General features: G+C 34.3%; 1 protein-coding gene across 2 annotated transcripts; it reads right to left on the reverse strand.

Moving 5' to 3' along the window:
- Window positions 1-1801: 1801 nt before the first annotated feature.
- slc52a2 (solute carrier family 52 member 2) lies at window positions 1802-15081 on the reverse strand. 2 transcript variants are annotated; one of them, NM_199656.2, is made up of 5 exons: window positions 14941-15059; window positions 7094-7231; window positions 6157-7009; window positions 4409-4532; window positions 1802-2370 (listed from the first exon to the last, which is right to left on the reverse strand). In NM_199656.2, the coding sequence occupies exons 2-5, from the start codon at window positions 7221-7223 to the stop codon at window positions 2161-2163; spliced, it is 1317 nt and encodes a 438-aa protein (NP_955950.2). In that variant the 5' UTR covers window positions 7224-7231; window positions 14941-15059; the 3' UTR covers window positions 1802-2160. The 2 variants fall into 2 exon arrangements, with proteins under 2 accessions (NP_955950.2, XP_073786673.1); XM_073930572.1 differs by lacking the exons at window positions 1802-2370; window positions 4409-4532; window positions 6157-7009; window positions 7094-7231 and adding exons at window positions 10283-13218; window positions 13801-13918 and having other exon boundaries at window positions 14941-15081.
- Between the last annotated feature and the right edge of the window lie 1484 nt (window positions 15082-16565).

Here is a 16565-nt window from a genome sequence, read left to right on the forward strand (position 1 = left end):
AGTGAACTATCCCTTTAGCGCTAGATTTTAACCCAATATTACAAATAACAAAAATAGCTGCTGTACTAAATGATCATGGTTAATTGACTAAACACATGCAAGGAAACGCGGTAAATGAAATTTCAAGAGTGATAAGCTTTATATTGTTATTATATATCACATTCACAACATTTCTGTTGACAAAAGAAAATTTGCTCACAAAGCTCAGATTTAATGCATAAAAACAATGAAAAAAAAAACACATTCAAAACAGCATATAATTTATATGGTGCCATATTTCCAGCCTAATTGTCAATAAAGACCTAAGGGACATTCTTCATATTCAAAAGGCAATGCAATTATGGTACTACAATTAAAGTGTAATGCAGCAGAGTTTAATAAAAAACTTTCATTAGAGATGTCAGGAATGCAGTTAGTGCTCACTTCAAAACTCACAATTCTTTTGTTAAGGTTGTTCTAAATCTATACAATTAGTGGCACGACTAATTGTCAATATGTTTAATAATGATTAATAATAATAGCATAATAATAATAATAATAATAATAATTACACATTGAACATTCTTAAAGCAGCATCTGAAGTACGAGATTCATTTTGATTAATACAGTGCGGAAAATAAATTTTGAACACGTAATGTTTTTTTTTCCTGGGGATAATCTTTCTAAAGGAGCTGTTGACATGGAATTGAACAAGATTTTGGTAAAACCCAAACAGCACAAACAAAAATTAAACAAAACAAAAACAAATCAGGAAAAATATGTGTAATAACAATAAAATGACACAAGGAGAAAGTACTGAACTACTGAAACGTATTTAATACTTTATATAAAAGGCTTTTTTGGTGATGGCAGCTTAAGGATGCCTCTTATATTGAGAATGAAGTCATACGAATTGCTCAGGTGGGATTTTTTTCACAGACTTCAAAAGAGTGAAAAAATGTCATGGTTCTATGGGTCTCGTCTATCAAATCTGATCTTTAATTTGTATTTTATATTGGATTCAAGTCAGGTGATTGGCTGGGTTATTCTATGGCTTGCTTTTCTTTCTCCAAAAGCATTTGAGAGTTTCCTTGGCTGTGTTTTGCATCATTGTCTTGCTGAAATGTCCACTCTGGTTTCATCTTCATCATCCTGATAATGTTGGACTGAAGAAACTAATATTATTGATCGATGAGGAAAACCAGAGGGTTGCAGAATAACCACTAAGAGATTTCAGCTGCTGTCTGGGCTTTTACTCCCTTTGTACACCTCCCTTCCTTCATGTGTTTAATACTTTTTCACTTCATTTTATTATGCATAACTTAATTTGTAAACTAATTAGATATGTTTTCGTTGCATATATGAATTTCTTTGGTTGTTACCAACATCTGGGTAAAATTTCAAGTGAACGGCACCTTTAGACATATTTTTTATGAGAAAAGTGGTGATGTGTTCAATACTTATTTTCCCTGCTGTATACTGGCCTCAAATCTAAAACAAGAAACAGCTAATTAAATGTAAAAAAGTGTAACATCACAGCATCATTCATGGCAGATATGACAAGTTTGACACGTTCATTTCAGCTTGTGCATTAAAAACTAGCAATTTGCTCAATTTAAACAGAAAGACGAAGTTGTGTGTGTCATTCACTTTGGAATGTGACGATACAGATTTTTGCTTGTGGTCGACAAAACCACAAAACATTTAGTTTTTTGTATTGGAACATTGTAAACTTACCGGATTTGTGTTCCTCAACAGCAATTAGCTTGCTGTTGGGAATACTCAAATGTTATGCATATTACTACAATACACAGATAAAACATATAATAAGAGTCTTTTTACTTGCATATACAGTAGTGTATAATTGCTGACATCCTGATATTGAGGATTTCCGACTTGTGCAATTAGACCTGCTTTCATTTCCAACCACACATTTCTTATCTTAGTGCATGAAAACAATCTTTCCTTTAGTCTAGATTAAAATGTTCACACTCAAAAGTGTATAAACCACATATTCTCCACATTCTTAGTGTCACCTCATGGTGATTAAGGCATTAACTTGAAATGTCCTTTGAAGGCATTTTGCTTTGATGGTTTTGCCATTTCTTAGTTTACCCTATGAAGAAATATCTGTTACAAAATTCCTGGAGTGAACATAAAATCAAGTATTGTATATTAAGTTTAACTGCAAACATCTGTGCAGTCCCGTGCTCGCTGGAAGACCTGATACACACTGACCATAGGGAACATTGTGAGAGCTCCTATGAGAGAACCGGCCTGAATGAAGACTCCACACCAGAGCAAAGCTGCATGTCCTGCTTCATGAAGAAGAGTCCCAACCACCACTTTGAGGTATGAGAACAGTCCGGTGAAGACGATCCAGGACAAAATCTAAATGGAGAGGGAAGAGAATGAAGGGAATGATGAGAATCATAATACATGTGTATTTTATTTTTTAATAAATATCAGGACATAATAGTTCTAACAACTTAGTTCTAATAACTGATTTCTTTTGTCTTTGCCATGTTGACAGCACATGTTATTTCACTAGTTGTTTTGGAAAAAAATCGTATTTAGCTTAAAGTATAAAGCCTTAACTAGGTTAATTTGGTAACTAGGTAACACTTGGTTCATTAGATAAGTCACTGAAAACAGTGGTTTATATGAGCAATATCGCACTGCTACAAGTGTGATATTGCATTTATTCAACAGTTTGACGGCATAATCGTGTACATAAAAAAAAATAAATCAAACACGGAGAGTCTCAAAATCCTTTTGTATGAAGAACTACTTTCTTCCGCCATTCATTCACATCTGCGGCTGACGTCACTTTAGAACTAATATTTGAATGATTCTCTATAGAAATATCTAAAATTATGACAAAACAAGTAATTTAGCTGACATTTTTAGATTATAAGGCTGAACAACATGTAATGCCATCAGTCTAGAGACATTTCTCAGTATTTCTCTGTTGCAATCAGGATATCACAATAATTAACCCTGAAAAAACCCAAGCAAAGCAATCACTAGATTACTGTTGTGCTTGCGATAACGAAAAAACACTAATCACATGCAGGCATTTCTTTAGTTTTTCTTTTTACAAAACTAGTTTGCAGTAACTATAATAAACAGGAGACGCATTCGAGAAAAAAAAAAAAAAAAAAAAAACAGAAGGCCAACCAAAAAGTAACTCAGGGTTATAGAAAGAGTGTGCAAACACAAAATACATACATTACTGATAAGTGAGTCCCATCTCACACTAAATACACTACAATTCCTATGGTATAAATACAGCACTGCAACATAAAAAAGAGCAAGATTAGCCTCGAATGTCACTCTCCAATTTTTTAATGTTTTGTTCAGTCAGCCTGATCTCACGAGAAAACATCAGTATTTTACGTTTTGTCAGTTTAGCGGCTTATTTGTACTAATTCATACGAGTTCAGCTGTATGAAAATGTACTATTTTAAAAAGGAGGTGTGGCAATCAACCCCACCCCTAAACCCAACCGTCATTTGGTGATGCGCAAATCATACTAAATTGTATGAATTAGATTGTACGAGTTCATACGAATTAGCCACTAAATCAAAAAGTTAGGAATTGGCATAAGATTGCATTGGATCAGCTGTAGTTTTAAAATATGCCAATCTTTTCTCCTCTTAGGGCTTATTATGCAGTCTCTGTCATCATCTTGTGGATGGACAACTTCAACCATCATTGCTCTGCTCAATGACAGGCTGATGGATGCCGACGCACTGTATCTCAGAAATTATAAATATTTAAAATATGCACTATATCCTTATAAATAAACTGCATAGATGCAATCTAAACAACTACATTCTTGCCTAAAAAAGCCTCAAAAGTATATTATGTTGTCCAATAGTAGCAATATTTTTCAATATGTAGCGAGTTTATTTAGGTTGAGGAAGCTGTATGAGTGCTGTTATTCCGGAATGTCGCATGGCTATCAGCCAATCAAAATTCGAGAACCAGACAGAACTGTTGTATAAATGTAAATATATTTCATGTTTGTATAATTTAAATTTATATATAATATTTCTGAAAATTTTTTTAAATACTTTCATATAATTTTTAATATTTTATGCATTTATTTTATTATAAAAAATCCTTTGCTTTTTTAAATAGCACTGAAAATATATTTGATAATATATACACACATTTAAACATATATAGGACCAAATTTATATTTATGCAGGTTTGGTTGCATTTTAATATCTTTTTATTAACCAGTAAATGTACTCACTATAAGTTAATAAGAGGACTGTAAATAAAGTGCTATCCAAACTTCCCTGTGCACACATCACATGAGCGATTATGAAATTCGGTCTTCTGGACATGCATTTATGTTTTTTTTGTTTCGTTCTGAGTAAGTTCCTCTCCCACTCATTAATAAAACCCATTTACTAACCACTAGAGCAACTCCAAACTGGCTTCCTAAAAGTGGTGGACAGGGACTTAATGCTGCCAAGGCCATGAGATAGGCAGCGAAAATAATGCCTCCTATTGACATCATACCAAGACCAACGCTGGACCTGTAATAAAAGCTTTCATTAATTTCAAGTCTAAATATTCAGTTCACAGAACACAATAATAACATGACGGACATACATAAACAAACTGTACATACACATCTTTTTTTTGGTAACTATGTTTCTGGAGTTCATAGATGCACACTTGTTATTGTTTTGCATTTGTAATATTGAATGAATGCACTTGACAACATCCACTATGGATTAAAGTGCTCTATTTGAGGATATACAGAAGTGGGCATCTAACGTTGCGTCTGTAATTGCATACAACATAGGATGAATTCTCTATTATATAGAACACTACCTGACAAAAGTCTTGTTGCCTATCCAAGTTTCATGAACAACAAATAATAACTTGACTTCTGGTTAATCACTTGGTGTCAGAAGTGGCTTAAATGAAAGGTAAAGGCCTGAAAATAGAAATAATCATGCCTTGATTTTGAATTATATAATTAGGACAGTAAGGTCTGACTTTGCTTAGACAAAAGTCTGGTCACTTAACAGAATTAATGTACAGTGTAGAATATAAAGTCATGGTGCAGGGGAAAAATAATTGATATTGTGTATAACTCCCATGAGCTTGGAGGACTGCATCCACACATCTCTGCAATTGCTCAAATAACATATTAATAAAGTCATCCGGAATGACAAAGAAAGTGTTCTTGCAGGACTCCTAGAGTTTATCAAGATTCTTTCGATTCATCTTTAATGCCTCCCCATACATTTTACCCCAGACATGCTCAATAACGTTCATATCTGGTAATTGGGCTGGCCAATCCTGGAGCACCTTGACCTTCTTTGCTTTCTGAGTATAAGTAGGAGCGATATTCTTAAGATAGTGCCCTCTTCTGTAGATTGAAATGTAATTGCGCAGCACAAATGTCTTGATACCTCAGGCTGTTTATGTTGCCATCCACTCTCTCACAGGTCTCTCGCATGCCCCCATACTGATTGTAACCCCAAACCATGACTTTTCCTTCACCAAACTTGACTGATTTCTGTGAGAATCTTGGGTCCGTACAGGTTCCAATAGGTCTTCTGCAGTATTTGTGATGACTGAGATGCAGGTTAATAGATGATTGATAGGAAAAATCTACTTTCTGCCACTGTTCCAACCTGAACTTGAAGTCAAGTTATCATTTGCTGCTCTTACAACTGGGATTGATGACAAGACTTTTGTCAGGTAGTGTATATAAAAAATAATATGTGAGCCAAGTAATAATAATAAAAAAAAAAATCCTATTATTCAAAAACAGTAGATGTGAAGTACCCAGGTGACCCTCCACTGTATTTCTTGTTGAGATTCTAAAGTGCACACCTAATGCATACATTCTTATCCCATGAGGCCACATGAGAGAGTTTATAAATGAATGTGAAGCAGTTACTGTAGGTCATTTTATAATGACTACATAGTGAATGTAGTACATTCAAATTCCATTCATATTACTCAATATCAATAATTACTTACAATAATTACTTACTATTGATATTAAAAAACATAATTTTCTGATGGTTGGGAAGTTTGGGAAGAACATTTCAAATGTAAGACCTACTCAAAGTATGCAATTTTGTAAATATGGGGTACTCTAGGAACTCAGATGGGAATTACCTTAGTACGCTCAATTACCTTAGTATGACAAACATGGCCACAAAGCAGGCCAAAGGGTTTGCGATGTTTCCCAAGACGACAGAAAGGTGAAAGGTCATGTTGCCATAAGGAAGACAGGTGAAACTCTGTACAGATGGCAACACACCGTTGGTCAACGCATTGGATATTCCCAGCAAAAGAAGCATGTAGATATTGCGAGATGTCCAGAAGGCCACAACGGGAGCCTGTTTTTCAACTTCGACTTGCTCCTCAGAAACTGGAGAATCTCCATTTTGTAAAGGATGGGTCTCTTCCTCCGTGTTCCCCATTTCCTGCTTAGCTTTTGGAGCTTCTTCTGCTGGAGCCTGAATGACCACTCTGTATGTCAGAGCTAGGAAACTTGTGGCCGAAATTACAAGCATTACAGTCAAGATCCAAAAGAAAATTTGGGCTGGAAAGTTTTCTTTGAGATAATGGGCTTCTGTGCCATTGGATTTCTCAATGCACTCTAGTTTCCCTACACCCTGTCCCAAAGCGACCACACAAGGAAAGAGTGCACTGAGACCTTGTCCAACAAAGAACGTCCGGATATATTGTGGAGGGTACCGATACATAAAGGGTAAGAAGGTGACATTGGAAGTGCAGCAGAATAATGACAGTATAAAAGTAAGCAGCAGGAATGGGACAGATCTAAGCTCTCCAGAGACCATGGCCACCTGGGACCAAAATAGAGCAAGAAATGCGGATGCTACCACTGCTAGCGCTTGTATGATGTGGATGGCCAATCGCTCATTCAGCCATCCTGGAGCAAAGTGGTGTGTTAAAGTGACAACCACTGGTCCCAAATTCCCAAACGCAATCAGAACTGAAATATAGGCAGGCAAATTCCATCCTGTAAAGAAAGAACATGTTTTAAAGTTCTACAGATGTCAGGGTAAAACAGAAATTGCTTTCATGCTCTTAAACCAATGTATACCTTCAGGTAGAACTCCTACGACAACTGGCAGCTCAACCCATATTGAGTCTACAGAGATCCATGAGCCCATTCCAAACAGGGCCACAAGAATGTGTGTGACAATGGCATGATTCCACCATGTATCTGCCATTTATGTGTCTGGAAAACAAAGTTAAAGTTATAGTATACATTACGTCAGATACAAAAAACCTTATGGGTGCCAACCGTATGGGTGCCTTCTAAAGTTTTCTTCTAAATTTTGCATTTTTCTCAGGCTCCCATGTGCAGGTTCATTCATTTAACTTTTGTAGCAAGTAACAGGTTATTGCCATTGCCTGAAAAATAACTGAGCATAAACATAGGAGGCTGCATTTAGAGCAGAGATGCCCAAACTTGGGCCCACGGGTCTAAGTTGGCCCATGGTAACCTTTGATTTGGCCCGCTATCCCATCTGAGAGGTAGAATAATGGGGAAGGTTGGGGCAAATGCCTTGAACAGAGACTGTCAATTCTAATTGAACATAACCATTTGTTAGTTTGTTTAATTTTTGAGCTACAAAAAGCAAACTGAAATTAAATGTTTCAATTAAATGTTGATAACTATTTAATGTACAGCTGAAGTCAGAATTATTTAACCCCCTGAATTATTAGCCCACCCCCCCCCCCCCTTCCTTATTGTTTTCCCCAACTTCATAATAGTTTTAATAACTCATTTCTAATAATTGATTTATTTTATCTTTTCCATGATGACAGTAAATAATATTTTAGTAGATGTTTAAAAGACACTTCTATACAGCTTAAAGTGACATTTAAAGGCTTAACTTGTTTAATTAGGTTAACTATGCAGGTTAGGGTAATTAGGCAAGTTATTGTATAACGATGCTTTGTTCTGTAGACTATCGGAAAAAAAAACTGCTTAAAGGGGCTAATAATTTTGGTCTTAAAATGTTTTTAAAAAAATTTAAAACTGCTTTTACTCTAGCTAAAATAAAACAATTAAGACTTTTTTCAGAGGAAAAAATATTATCAGACATACTATGAAAATGTCCTTGCTATGTTAAACATCATATAGCAAATATTTTAAAAAAAAGGAAAAATTCAAAGGGGGTTTAATAATTCTGATTTTAACTGTAAATATCAATACTTGATGGATAAAAGACATCTCCATTGTTTCCAAAACTCTGTTGTGGATGTTTGCTATTATTGTAAAAAGTCCATTGTAAAATATAGATATATGTAAAATTATTTATATGATCATACTTTTCTAATATTAATAAAGGATTTACGCTCTCAAGTTAAATGTAAATAAGGGTGTATTTATCCTTTTGCACAATGCTGTGAATAATTTAGGATTGTAATGAGTAAATGCAGTAAAAATGTGAAACATACATATTCAGTGTCTTTTACTCAGATACCCCACTAAATGCAGTGATGTCTAACTTTACTGTGGTTTTCAAATGGCTGTGCAAATAATATAAAGTGCTGTCTTGAGCATTTTCAGGAAGTTTCACCAAAATCTGACTTTAATTGCATTGGAAGAATGTACAGAGTAAACTGATATTAAAAAAAAAAAAAAAAAACATGACAAAACCATTTGACTATCTTGTTCATAAACAAAGGTGTCAGGACTTTTCATCTTGATGACACTGACACTTTCATTGACATGAATACTTGCTTTTGAGGAATGAACTATCCATTTTGAGCAAGTAACACGCTTTTGCAGGTTGTCAGCTAGGTTTTGCAGTTTTTACTATATGTTTTGAGAAATGCGTTAAATGTAAATAGTGTTGTGAGAAATACAGCAAAGCAAAGCCACTGAGAAAAACTGTAAATGTCTTACTTTGCCAGATCATTTAGATTTGTAAAATAAAGAACAACCATGTAGATGTTAATATAATAAATAAAGTAAAAGTAAAGTAATTAAATTATAGTTTCTATAAAAATATATGACAACACATTTGCATGTTCAGTATTCGGATATCAATTAATGGCCAAACTGACCTGTAGGTATACTATGAAATATATATATATATATATATATATATATATATATATATATATATATATATATATATATATATATATATACATACATACATACATATACACACACAGTTGATGATTAGCACCCCTGATTTTTTTTTTCTTCTTTTTTAAATATTTCCCAAATTATGTTTAACTGAGCAAGGACATTTTCACAGTATGTGTAATATTTTTTCTCTTTCAGAGAAAGTCTTATTTGTTTTATTTCAGCTAGAATAAAAGCAGTTTTTAACATTTTAAGTTTAAAACTATTAGCCCCTTTAAGCTATTTTTGATATGTCAAGAGAAAAAACCATCGTTATACAATAACTTGCATAATTACACTAACCTGCCTAGTTAACCTAATTAACCTAGTTAAGCCTTTAAATGCCACTTTAAGCTGTGTAGAAGTGTCTTGAAATTTATCCAGCAAAATATTATTTACTGTCATCATGGTAAAGATAACGCAGTCATTAGAAATGAGTTATTTAAACTTTTATGTTTGAAAATGTGTTGAAAAAATTATCTCTCCAATAAACAAAAATTGGGGTAGAAAATAAGGGAAAACACAGGGGGGCTAATAATTCTGACTTCAACTGTATGTATATATGTAGTGCTTAAGTGTTTGTTTATTTTTTATTAAACGATAACGATGATCATGAATCTTCCTGTTCTCATTGTGCTAATTCCAGTTTTGCAATCACTGGTCTAGTGTAATGTGTAATGCATTTTCGATAAAGATAAAAAATAATAAACAAAACTTTAAACATTATTTCTTTCTACCTTTTTTACAACAATATGAAACATTAATTTGCAAATAGTCAGAATACATTACCTAAATAAAGTAACCTATTTAATGGTACTAACATCAGCCATTGTGTATTCTGTAATCAGGAACAGAGTATAATTTCTATATAATCTACTCAGCACTGTGTGTCTGTAAATAGATCTATAATGAATGCTGAACTTTTGCAAAATAAAATTTAAAACAAATTTTATTCAATTCATATTGACACAACTCTAGAATATTACATATATTGTACTACTCTAATATCTAGAGAACAAAATATAAACATTTTAATATAGCACATCAATAGTATATAATTAGTATTACCAGTTATTGTTGTATTAGTAATGCTGATAATTACTAATAAAATTAAAACTAATATTTAATAAAAGTCAGGACAAGTAGGCTGCAAAATGCTTTTATTTCGTGAAGAAAGTTCTATCAAAGAAATGTATAAAAAAAAAAATCGCTAAATGAACTAATGCACTATTTTGACAAAATAAAATGCACTATTGCACTAATTTCAACAACAAAAGTAACAAATCTGTTAGTAACATCTGAGAACAAATCTTTTTACTATAAAAAAGCAGAAGCTAATGCAAGTAGGTTGTATTCAACATTTCCATCAACACAATCAGTGAAACTCAAAATTCTCCCTGTAGCATGTCCCAAACATATTTTTTTATGTCAATTGTACTGTTCAATTTTTCTTCAGTTTGACTTTTCTGACCATTTGCTGTGCTTTTAGGGTCTGGAGGCGATGCTTGAGTTTGGGTCTGTTGAGTGATCAAGCACATTTTCAGTTGAAGGTGAAACGATACTTTTGTCATTTGGTAAGACGTCCTTCAATGTAGAAACCATGTCATTCAAAGAGAAGCCAATGTTACTTAGCTTTTTATCTCTAGAACCCGAAATGCTCTTCTGGTAGTTCAGCTCAGAGCGGATGACCTCACGTTTATGATTTAGACTGGCACCTTCCAGTTTTTGAAGCAATCGTTCAACATCTTGCTTGCTTTTACATGGGCCGCCATACTTTGAAATCGTTCCAATAATCATTTTCCTATAAATGTGCCCCTGAGCTCTTTGCTTTAGTCTAGATGCTTTCATTTTTTTTAGATTTGCACCTTCAATGATGGAGTAGGGTTTCGATATCCATTGCTGCATTTGAATGGTTTTCTGAGGCGATAATGAGGCTGCTGGTGATGTAGGTGTATCTGACACCTTTTGAGACGCAGGTTCTTGTTGTGCCTCTTTAGAAGCGCAACCCTCAGTCTGGTTGACAGCTTTATCAGGCCGTTTTTTCTTATATGGGTATGTGTGACCAAAGGGATACTCCCCCATCAGCTGTAAAAATGTACAGTTTGCCATTTGAACAGCTATATCCCCAGGCAGATCTTTGCAGTGTTTGCCGCCAGGTAAGAAATCTTTCAGATTGTCCTCCATTACTGCTGCAAGGGCTTTCATCATCTTCTGTAAACAAGTCTTCAAGAGAGTACCATACTGGTTGTCAGCATTGTCTCTGCAAAATCTGAATACTCCTGCAAAAGTCCCCTCTTGGATTGGAGCTTGTAAGAATACATTTACAAAGTTCTCCGGTTGCAAAAGGCGACTCGTGTCTAACGAACATTCCAGGAGTTTGTCATAGAGGCAAAAGATGTACCTACTGAAAAAAGGATATTCTCCATCGCTCTTTAAGAGTTGCCAAAAGGGACCTAAGACTTTGAGGTAGATAATGGCAACCACACAGACCAGAGTCTGCAAAGTCTTATCGTTTGCATCAGCATTGATGCTGTCCAACAGGATGCTTGAGTTGTTATTTAGAAGCTGCAGGTCGGATACAAATAAAGCAACTTCTTCATGATGATGAATGAGTCCAGCAGCTGCCTCGAAGTAGTTAATCACACGATTTGACCGATAAATAGGCAGACTTGAAGGGATTTTTCTCTCTAGGCAAAAGGCAAGCCAGAGTCTGCGGTAGTTGGGGTTGGTCACATCACTTGGACATAACATTTCAGATGCCATATTAATGTAACGAGTCACAGCACTCTCTTCGAAGTTGACAAAAGTCTGGAATCTGGGGTGCTTGTCGCGTCCGAGTTTCTCGGCTGTGGTAAACACTATATCTTTTTCGAACGAAATCATTTGCTGCTCAGTTACATCTATAAGTTCAAAAAGAAACTGGGAGATGTAGCGCAGAAAATCCAAAGGTGGGACTATTGGATGAGTGCTTGCTTTGACTTTTTCATCAAGGGATCTCAGATCATCATCATTCTTCAGCATTGCATTAAAGTGATTCTGAAGTAGATCCAGTGAAACCACCTTAGCAGCTTCATTTGGTCCCCCATATATGCCTGCCATCTTTTGCCAAGACAAGACAGCGATATCAAGAAGCGTGACATTGTCACCTGTGTCGGTTTTTGTATCTTCCTCTGGATTTTGGTTCTGGGATTGATGGGTCTGTGATCCCAGTTCCTTTTTTACAAACATTGCATGAGGCATTTGCTTTGGCTCATGCTGCTTTGGTTCATGCTGCATTGGTTCATGCCGCATTGGCTCATGTGTTTTCACAGTAACATCTATCTGTGAAATATTGAAGTGTTCATCTTCATCCTTCATTGCAGTAGTATGTTTATACATGCGCCGTTTTCTCTTCAGATGTGCTTTGTTCATTGCCACCCTCCTGTATTCAACATCATCAGCATCAGCTTCAGGAGAAAGATCGAACGGACTCTGAAGAAACTCTTCCAGCAATCCACGGCTTCTCTTACGGCTCCTCTGATTATTGCGGTACTGCATTCTGAAAATCCTGAGATTCCCACGTAGGAGCTTGTAGGCCCTTTGGATCTTACCATCACTACAAAATAAAGGCTCAAAGTTACGAATCCAGGACACTAAAACGACTGGGTCTAACTTCTCCCGTGAAATAAAGTTAGTCAATTCCAGAACTAGGCCATTTGTGAGAGCAGTTAATTTTGCACGATCTGAAAGGTCTGACATTTCAAGCAAATCTCTTCTTCCGATTCCGATGCTATCACATATAGGTCCAACAAATTCAAAGTTGACATCGGACTCAAAAAAGTTCTCTCTAGCATCTCCAGTAAGGCTCAAAGCTGTAGTCGTGTTTCTCTCAATTAAGCTTCGGAAATCAGCAGACTTAAACATTGGGATAATCTTTTGGAGCCATTGTATTAAATCAACCCATGAAACATCTTGTTCTTCTCTCAACAGCCCAATCTGCACCAACATGCGATTTTTCCAATTCTTTCCATCTAGCTCCAACAGATCCCCATAATGAGCGCCAAGGAAGTCATCAACAAGTTTGGAGTAAAAATCATCCTCTGGAAGACATTAAACAACATAGCTGAATTAAGCACCAGCAGCACATATATACATACAAAAGTCTAAATAAACACATATCCTTTACAGCATAGGTCTCAAACTCAGTTCCTGGAGGGCCACTGCTCTGCACAGTTTTGTTCCAACCCTATCCAACACAGCTGATCCAAATAATCGAGGTGTTCAAAAGAGTTGTAAACACCTTCAATATTTGAATCAGCCGTGTTTGATAGGGTTGGAGTAAAACTGTGCAGAGCAGTGGCCCTCCAGGATATGAGTCTGAGACCTATGCTTTACAGAAAAAGATGAGTCTCATAAGCTTCATATGTTCAAATCATATGTAGAACACACAAGAAACACACTTGAAATGTGTAGTTCTAGAAGATTTTCATGTGAAAATAAATCTGATTACTTGCTTATTTTCCCACATGAATATGTTCCAAAATCTGTTTATTTTACATGTGTTTTTTTCTGTAAGAGACATTTTAAAGTAACTATATTCTCTCTGTGTTCAAAGTGCATCTTTTAAAAATTATTTGTTTTGATTTTAGGTGATTGAAAACAAAGTAAAAAGTTATACTCACTGAGTTCAGCAGCAATGGTCTTAGCACTTGCACTAGAAGAACCAAAGTCTTGCAGGTCCTCCATAATTGAGCATCAAAGTGGCTTGGCTTGTTTTTTTAAACCATCTGGAGAAGCACGCTTCCAAATAAAGGCCAAATAAATGTTTTAGTAATAAAAACCATAGCATGGTAGTCCACAGCTAAGCTTAACGTGCAACAAGGATAATCCCTCACAGTATTTTACTGTGGTAAATATGTTATTTGTGAGACCATTGTTTTGATACTGGTATTACATGATTATAGCAGTATTCACCTTAAGCTTTTTTTAACATTCACATTTACTAAACACATTCTTGGTATACTTTAGGTTAAGTTAGTTCTGTAGTAAGTTAGTTAAATGGTTAATTTACACCAAATTCGGTTTTGCCTATTATAACTAATAAACACAAAGCAATAGAACTGTGGTAACAGTAACAGGCAGCACTTACAATATATATATATATATATATATATATATATATATATATATATAAAACACGTGGATTCATTGTGTGTGGATTCATTGGTAATGTTAAGTAAAATTACCTGTTGCAGTAAGCTGGATGAGTAGAATTAATTTGAACAAAAATAATAGTTGAAGAGTGGTGTAAAAGGTCATGTATATCATTGCTAGCTTTACTAGGATAAATCAAGGTCAGGTCACATATTGTGTCAACTGACAATTTATTAGTTAACGTTAACCTTGTATAACCGATGAACAAAATGTCCACGCCCCATTTGTGCACGCGGTTGCTTTTCGTAGCAGGTAACAGTTGCACGTTATTTGGTTATAATGGCATAAAATCGACCGATAAGCCTTGTTTGTTTGGGTTTTAACAATTTAAATATCCGACTGAACACTAAAATATTTATAATTTCTCAGTTTGTTCTTTCAACAAATCGAGAATAAGTCGATGCTGCGTGTTGTAAAGTCTGAAAACATGTCTGTGTTAATCTCTGATAAGAGAACTAACTTACCCTTGGTTTAAAGAACGTTATTAAGAAAAAACCTATTTAGAACTTGAACATTCAACGCATTCATACAATCGCGCCAATGGTAAGGCATGCTTTTACAAAACAGCAATTATAATGAGTTTATGTGAAATCTCAGAATACACTCACCGATTGTGCTTTGCTTTGTATGTAGTAGGTGTGTTGTTTATCCTTGTTTTTGTCTTTTGGACCCTTTGCAGTTTGTTTGTGGAGGGAGAGAGAGTCAGGGTTCCGTTTCGGCAATAAAGATCATGTAAACGGAGGAGCACCCACTCTACATCATGCACTTCCTATTTGAGTCACGTGTGCAACTGAAGCTGCTGCTACTACTACAGTAGTTTTAGCTATATATATATATATATATATATATATATATATATATATATATATATATATATATATATATATATATATATATATTAGTATTTTTTCAAGAATATTTCGATCAAATGCAAAAAGAGTGAGTCTAAGTCACTGTAATAACGATATATGTAGACATATTAAGACTTTAATTTAACATGCATTTTAAAGGATAATTCATTTGTTCATTCACTGATTTTTCTTCAGCTTAGTACCTTTTTATCAGGGGTCGACTCAGCAGAATGAACTGCAACTTACCCAGCATATGTTTTACGCAGCGGATGCCCTTCCAGCTGCAGTACTGGGAAATGAGTTATTATTATTATTATTATTATTATTATTATTATTATTATTATTATTATTATTATTATTATCATTATCATCATTATTTGTATTATTATTAATTATATTATTTTTATCACTTTTTATGTTTTGCAGAATACAGAAAACATTTTGATTGCAAAAAAGAGCTTGTTTAATTTGAATTTACATTTGAAGCTAATTTTACTCTCATTTCTTATGTTAAAAAATACCTACATTTAGAACCTTCAGGAAAGAAATGTCCTCACTGAAACCCGTTATTATTACCCATATTGACAAAAATCTATTTTAATACAAAAGGTGTATTTCATATGAGCTTTTTAATATTTTACTCTAATTTCTTTCTCACAGATCTACTTTATGTAAATGATATACTGTAAAACATAGATAAAAAGGTGCCAGTTGAAACAAACAAAAATGTCTTTACTAAAGATAGATTTTTTTAAAAATTCCTCATAAGAACATACAGAAAGAAACAAATAACCAATCATAGCAACATCTTAATCAACTAGGAAGTCCAAACAACAGCATCCACAATAAATAAATAAAATAACAAAATAATAAAAATAAAAACAAATAAATATAAATAAATAGCAAAATATAATGCAAGGGATTAATCATCTGAAATGTCTTTAACAGACTACATAGTTTAAGGGCTTTTTTATGTCTCATAACTGCCACTGTCACAATATTAACCAAAAATTACAGATCAGCTTCTGACAAAAAGATAAATATTTTATAGTTTAAAAAAATCTAAATCATGTATTACATATTTTAATCTTAATCAAACAGAAATGTCATCCCATAACTTTAAAAAAAATATTTGGCCTTTATTGACCTGTGCAACTTTTTAATGAAGATACAAAACGTTTGCGTCTATATCAGCGTGCAAAATGTCAAAGTTATTTCTAATTTATCCTTTTTTAGTGCAATGAATATTCTGTTTAAAAAGTTTACTCCAAACCATGTCAATATCTATGACTCCAAACTAGAGTGGACTAAGCGGACAGGCTAACTTCTAGGCAGAGCTTCCTCACTGAGAATTATACCGGATATGACTACATTTACTGACC

This window comes from Danio rerio, chromosome 19 (genome assembly GCF_049306965.1).
Source record: "Danio rerio strain Tuebingen ecotype United States chromosome 19, GRCz12tu, whole genome shotgun sequence".
Taxonomy (NCBI): domain Eukaryota; kingdom Metazoa; phylum Chordata; class Actinopteri; order Cypriniformes; family Danionidae; genus Danio; species Danio rerio.